Genomic DNA, 7,113 nt, shown 5'->3' with positions numbered 1-7,113 from the left:
TGGCCCTGCCCCTGTGGCCCTGCCTCTGCCCTGCTAGCCCTGCCCCCACTCACAGAGCACGTGCAGCTCCAAGTGTGCAGCAGGGGCACCTGGGTCATCCAGGGCGTAGGTGAGCATGCGGCCATGGTCCCTGCACCAGGGGCGTGACGTCCACCTGGGCCACAGTCTAGGTGTTGCCTGTCCGGCCGGGCCCAGGATTGGGGCTGCAGCCCCCCAGGCCCTTCAGGGCCCCCCAGGCCAGGCCTAGGGGCTGTGGAGGTCAGTGGTGGGGCAGGGAGCAGCATAGCTGGGCCAGGGACTCCTCCTGCTGCCACCCCAGACCCTCCAGGCGGGACACAGGGGTGCCTGCTGCGGAGATGGGGGAGGGCATGGGTCAGGGTGCCCGGACACCTGGGTTCACACCCCAGAGTTGGAGGGGGCCAGATGCCTGGGTTCTCTCTCCTGGGGCGGTACAGGGCCCACATGCCTGGGTTTTGGGGAGGGGAAGGGGCGCCTGGTTTTGGTGGAGGACAGTGGGCCTCCCCAACACCCTCCAGCTCCCCACATCGCAAGTACCCAGCCATCTGGATTCTCTCCAGGTCTAGGAGGCTGTTGGGGTCTGGGGGTGAGAGCAGGGGATTCTGGGAGCCCAGGCGCCTGGGATCCCTTTAGCTCACAGAGGCCAGGAGGGTCTGCAGGGAAGGGGCTTGGTATCCAGAACACCTGGGTTCCCTGAGGGGAGCAGGCCCGGGAGCTCTGTGAGCCCGGACACCTGGATTCTTGGGGGTCAGGAGTGGGGCTTGTGGGTGTGAGCAGGGGGTGCCAGGAACCCAGATGCCTGCTGCCCAGCCCTGGGCCCCATCACCGCTGGCCCCAGGACACCTGCGCAGGCCCCGCACTGTCGCTGCGCTCTCGTATGCCTGCTCGCTGCCACTCCCCGGCCTGTAGCTGCCATTTTCCTGCTTTCCTGCCCACTGGCCGCTCTGGCATTACGTGGCTCCTGGCTGCATTGCTAGATTGCGGGAGCAGGGGGCCCACATCAGTACCCTGGGGCCTGGAACAGGAGTTGGGGGTAGGGGGCAGTTTGCCTGCACACATCCATGCAGTGAGAGAGGGGGAGAGAGAGACAAAGCAATGACAGAGTATGCGTGTTTATAGGGCAAGTCGCACACCCCACTACATACATACACCCACCCTCGCTTGCATTGCCATACACACAGACCCGCACACCCACTCCCCCTCCCACATCTCTGCCACCCTCTTCCCCACACACAACCTCCCACAAACCCCATACCCACCCACAACCCACATATCCACATACACCCACATGCTCCCTCTCCCCACGCCTATCCACCCCCACAGAATCCCCCCACCTCCACCCTCCCCCGCACCCCACATACCCACAGCCCCCCACAAATCTATATGCACCCCCTGTGCCCCACCCAATAGACAACCATAAGACTTCATTTTAAGCTATTATACAATCACCTCTGTGTAGACTCAGCAAGCACATGTAAATCAGGACAAAAATATTTTTGAAACCAAATTAACGCATGTTTTCAATGTTCGATTTTTAAACTATAGTTTGATATTTTTCTGGTTCCGAGATGGCAAAACCCCTTACTGAAAGGACAGACAAGGTTCTTTTGGAGGCAAGGGGAAGGACTTGTGCATAAACGACCCGTGCCCCTGGCAGCTGGTGGGGCACAGTGGCAGGGGGAGCACGGCGACAGCAATGGGAGGACAGTGGCGGTGAGCGGGGAGCTCCTGCAGCTGCCACCGGCAGCATCGGCGGCAGCCCGTGGGGATCGCTGACCGCCCACAGACGCCACTGGCAGTGCTGGCGGCAAGGTGGTGAGTAGCGACCACCTGCAAGCACCTTTTTGGAGGGGATGCACTGCCATGCTCAGGGGGTGCATGTGCACCTGCGTACACCCCCTAGGCATCACCCCTGGACTTCTGGTGGCAAAGGGCAGGGGGCAGGACTTCCAGTCCCAAGATGATGACCAGGGGGCGGGGCACCTGTTAACGGGTGGGGCTACCCATGTGGCCCTCAGCAGCTTGCCAGAACCCAAAAATAATTGCCCGCCCCTGGTTTAGATGCTGCAGCCGTCTATGTTGGTTCCCCCAACACCTCCCACTACCTCCCCCACCCTCCTAAACATACCTGTAGGGGGCGCTGAGGCAGGGAATCAGGGGTCAAGTGAGGGGAACCGGCAGGGCTGGGACATAGGCGACTGGTGCCGCTTTAGTCGGGGGGGGCGTGTACCCCACCAGTGACCAGTCAGTGACCGGCCCCCCTGTGGCCAATCTCACCATCCGGCGCTCCCAGTCCCTGGCCAGCACTTGCAGAGCGGGCGCTGGCACTCCTGCCTGCCCCCCCGCCCATTGCCTAAGTGGGGAGCGTGGCCTCTCAGGGGATGCACTAGCGCTCTACAGGGGTGCACAGGCATCTCTGTGCACCGCCTATGCACTGGCTGGGGGGCTGCAGGTGGGGAGTGAGGGGCACTGGCAAGGCTGGGGGTGGGCAGGGACTGGTGTCAGGATTGAGGGGCACCAGCAGGGCAGGGGGGGCAGGCCTCTACCCCCCCCCACCCTGCCCTCCGCCCCAGACTTGCTTGAGGGACAAGTGGGAAACAGCCTGAACAGGAAGCAAAAAGCCGAAAGCAGAAGTAAGAGTCTCGGGGGGGGTAGTTATTTCTCACAACAGCGCCTCGGTTGAGAGAGGAGCCTGCAACAGACCTGGGTACTGAACCAAGGAGTCTGGGCCCCCTGTTCTCACCCCCGGCCCCCACACCCTTCCCAGAGGTGGAGAGCACCCAGGTATTTGAGCCTCCAGCCCCAGCTGCCAACCACAGCCAGCCCCATTTGCCCTCCTTGATCTCAGCCTGTTCCCCAAGGGCTTTTCTGTGGCTTCTCTGGTCCCTTTGAGCCCAAAATCACTTACTGGGTTGGACTCGGGTGCTGGGGGTGCCTGCGGAGGCTTGCCATGGCTCGAGATGCGCCCAGCTCTGGGGTGGAACTGGTGGGAAACAGTCAGTGCCCGTCGGGGACAGGAAGTGGGGACCTCGGGCCAGACACGGCTGGGGCAGGTGCTGTCATGGGCAGAAGTGGAAGTGGCTCAAACCAGGGCCTAAGCAGGATTCAGCCTGTCCCTGCTGTTAGGAGAGAGATCCCAGGTGTCTGGGCTTGCACAACCCCCTGCTCTCACCCACCTGCCCCCGTTGCCTCGAGATCCCAGGCGTCCGGGCTCCCAGGGGATAGAAGGTGCATGTGTCCAGGCCCGCTTGTTAGACCCGAGGCTGCTCATGGTGCCAGACTTTTAATCGCTCCCTCTAGCGTCCATCCATCCATGCCTCCCTCCCTTCATCCATCATCCATCTTTATATTCATTCACCCCTCCATCCCCAGAGGCCCCCGCTCTTCATCTGTCCATCCATGCATGCTCAGATGCCTTCTTCAGATGCGGGTCAGGAGTGACGGGGCAGGGCTGGGGGGGAGCAGGGGCCGCGGGTTGGGCGTGGGGGGCACGGGCTCACCCCAGCCCCAGCCCTTCCTGCTCTGTTGCAGGATACGTCTGGGGACGAAGCAGCCAGAGGTGAGAGCTCAGCCCCCGCACAGCCGCCCGGATGCGACCTGGACCCCCGCCCGGCCCTGCTACATCGGGGGCCTGGTGTCTCATCCCAGCCTGGTATCTCCTCCCTGTGGTGGGAGAAACCTCCCTAAGGTTTGTTGTCTAGCTGTAATTTGATAGACAGACAACGCGGGTAAAGAAAGACAGCTGTTTATTTGCTCGAGCAAAGACCATAAAGCCAGCAAAAGGCAAAATGGCCCCCCCCTAAGGGTGAGGTGATCTTTTATACTTATTACAACAAGGCAAGACTTCATGGTTAACAAAAAAAAGCAATACTTGGGCGGTGCTTTTCAAATCTTTGTAACAGCATATTTTTATTAAGCTGAACTAGCACTTTTTAAAAGCTAAAAGTTAAGTAACAGTAACATTATAATATGTTAGCAAAACCTTACACAGTAGTAGATACTTCTCAAGGACACAACCAGTGCACCCAGAACAATGGTTTCCCTGTCTTATCTTATTTCTTGCTGTAGCTGATTTTTTAGCACACAGACACAGAGATACTTGCTGCTTTTAACTCAGAAAATGCTTAATACAGTTAAAATGATTACTTGACACAAGCAAAGGCTTAGCTATCAATCTGCCTTGTGGTCAGCTGCATTGCTAGGCCTCAGGTCATGCCTTGTATTCAGCTGTAAAGCTAATACTTTCTAATAATCTAAATTATTGTAAACCTAACAGTATGCTTATCAGAAAACTATTCTATTTCAGGGTAGTAACAAACCTGCGCACTACATCCCCGCTCTTCTGCCTTGATCAGCCACGAGCAGGGGCTGGGTCTCCCCACTGTCCCCCCTTGGCACGATGCTCAGGAGCCGCTCAGGGTCTCTGGGGACAAAACATAGGAGGCTTCAGGAAAGATGGAGCCACAAGGGCCCCCGTATATGTAAGAGGGCAGCAATGTGCCGGTTCCCCTGTTTTGGAGCTGATTTCCTTTCCCGGTCACCATTAAAAACCTCCTAAATGCTTGCGTTTGGCTGCATCTTTTAGGAAGTCAAGAGAAGAGGGGAGTTGTTGTGTGTTTGCAGCTCTGGCTGAGACCGGGATGGTGCAGGATAACACGAAACGATGGAGAGAGACAGAGAGAGAGGAGCGTGTGGGACTAGGCAGGTAGGTATGTGCGTACGTGGATGGATGGGTGGATTGACATAGCGCAGCAGGAGGGCTGCATGGGGATGGACGGGTGGGTGGATGGGTAGATAAATAGATCGATAGACGTGTCGGTGGCTAGAAGGACGAAGGAATAGACGTGTATAGGAGTAAATCGGTAAGCAGGTGTATCGGTGGCTGGAGAGAGAGGGATGGAGGGGCGGGGAGACGTGGGGAGCGGGGCGGGGCTCGCAGCGGACGGGAGCGGGTCCGTGGGCTGTGGCGCGGGGGGAGGCAGCTGGATCGGGGTCCCGGGCCCCGTAACATCCACTGTGGGGGCCAAAACCATCCTAGCTGGTGCTCTGACATCACAGCGAGTGTTATGTCATCCCCTGGGCTGCAATGTCATCTTGGGTATGACCTCATCAGCGCAGGGCTTTGTGACGTCACCCACGGCGCTGTGGCATCACGAAGGCACCCACAGTGCTGTTCCCGTGGTAACAGAGCCAAGATGGCCGACCTTGCGGTTGCTAAGGGCAACAAGTATCATTCCCCGCCTTAGAACCACCCAAGCCCCAGTCGTTCTCGAGGGTTACATTAGGATTGGACTAGTGCCATGTCAATCAAATCGAGTGGCAATTATCTGAGGGAGAAGGCGGGCGCTGGGACACGGAGTGCCGTTTTCCTCTCCCAATAGAGTGCAAGGGGACGGAGATTGACAGGAACTATCTAGCCAATGAGAAAGCAGAGGCGGGAATTCAGAGGGACGTAACCAATAGGATTTAAAGGAAGGTGGGGTACTCTGAGCTCTCGCCCAATGGCGTTGTGGAGGAGGCGGGTGCACTGGCCCCAGACCCAATGGCGCTTGTAGCGCAGAGGGGACGGACCAAGTGTCATTCCAACCAATTAGAGCGCGGGTTGGATGTGGCTGACACACTCCTTCGGCCAATCGCATCAGGGAGAGCGGGGAGACACTCTAAGTGACCGCCAGCCCAGCCAATGATAAAAGAGAAGGGCAAGACAGGGGCCCCGGCCCAGCCAATCAGCGCGGGGCCACCCCTGCAAGGCGGCTAAGGCGTCCCCGCGGCTTTTCAGTAGCTGGAGCCGGGAGCAAAGATGGCGGCGGCCGATGGCGACGACTCGCTCTACCCCATCGCGGTGCTGATCGACGAGCTCCGCAACGAAGACGTACAGGTACCGGCGGCGCCGGGGCCCATTAGGCCGCACCGGCGTCCGCCATCAGCCCGGCGCTCAATCACGCGCCGCGTCTCATTGCCGCAGCGTGGTTCGGGGCATGAGAGGAGGCGCCTCATTGGCCGCCGGCGCCCCTCTTTGGAATGAACGCGGGGGGACCGATCGGGGAGGGCTCGTCTGATCCCCGAAACCCCTTCGGGGGAATGAGGAGCCCCTTGATTGGGCGGAGCAGCGCCTATCGGGGCGCCCCGCACTCCCTGGATCCTCTTCCGCGTGAGAGGAAGCCCCTGATTGGCTCAGAGCTTCGGACTGGGGTCAGTGAGGGACGCTGTTTGTTGTCGAATCCTGCATTGTCTTTTGTGGGATGGGGCGAGCCCCCTGATTGGCTGGCATCCCCCATTCATTCCAGTGAGACCCTTCATTTCCTTTTGGGGGAGGCCCTGAGAGCAGTTTCTGATTGGCTGTTTGCTGGAGATTATAGAACCTATCGGGGGGCCTGATTTATTGCATTGAGGGAACAAAGTGTGTGTGTTGGGGGGGACAGGATGAGAGGAGGTGACTGATTGGTTGTTCCTGTACCTGTACCCCTGTACCTCCAGGGGGCCAATTGGAGGGGCTGTTTCACACCAGGGGTCCTTTTGAGGTGGGAGGGGGGGGGGGGTGGTTATAGTGGGACCCTGCCTATGAATGGCTGGTGTAAGGCTCCTCCTTCTTTTTAGATGGGGTGGGCAAAGCTTATGGGACCAATCCTGGCCTGTTCCCTGTGGTAGATCCATCCTAGGAGCCAATCAGAACCTTTCTCGGTGTCACGCCTCGTCTGGTTGACTGCAGGAGGCTCCCTCAGCTGCCAATGACAGCCTTTCCCCGCTCTCCTGGCATTCACTGCTATTGGCTGGGCTCCCATGGTATATTCCTGCAGGGCGGGGCTTGCAGCAGCCAATCAGAGTTCTCAGCCATAAAATACAGCCTTCTCAGGCGCCGGCCCCTCCCCGGGATGGGGGCATGGCCAGCAAGGCTGTCCCACCTGGTTGGCTGGAGCAGAGGTTGCTATGGGGGAGGCGAGTCTTCCCCAGGGTCTGGGGGTGGAGGGCAAATACCCCCCCCCCCCCGGGGGGCAGTTAGGGGATCTGCCCCAGTGGGTGGGGCTTCTGGGGGGGGTGGGGCTACATGGGACTGGCTGGGGGGGGTGGGGCCGCCGGGGGACCGGGAGGGGGGGG

General features: G+C 59.4%; 1 protein-coding gene and 1 long non-coding RNA gene across 2 annotated transcripts in view; both read left to right on the top strand.

Annotated features, from left to right (window-relative positions):
- Positions 1–1,442: 1,442 nt before the first annotated feature.
- Positions 1,443–3,509, top strand: LOC112552051. The gene is made up of 3 exons (XR_003096395.1): positions 1,443–1,833; positions 2,674–2,802; positions 3,391–3,509. It is a non-coding gene; the product is annotated as an uncharacterized LOC112552051 (long non-coding RNA).
- Positions 3,510–5,791: 2,282 nt separating this feature from the next.
- The window catches only part of PPP2R1A (protein phosphatase 2 scaffold subunit Aalpha), a 9,797-nt gene continuing 8,475 nt past the window's right edge, over positions 5,792–7,113 (top strand). The window contains exon 1 of the mRNA XM_006034507.3: positions 5,792–5,896. Coding sequence (XP_006034569.1) covers positions 5,819–5,896 — 78 coding nt within the window. The 5' untranslated portion in view covers positions 5,792–5,818. The remainder of the gene's footprint in view (positions 5,897–7,113) is intronic.

This window comes from Alligator sinensis, unplaced genomic scaffold (genome assembly GCF_000455745.1).
Source record: "Alligator sinensis unplaced genomic scaffold, ASM45574v1 scaffold850_1, whole genome shotgun sequence".
Classification (NCBI taxonomy): Eukaryota; Metazoa; Chordata; order Crocodylia; family Alligatoridae; genus Alligator; species Alligator sinensis.
This window is presented reverse-complemented; position numbering and strand designations above follow the sequence as displayed.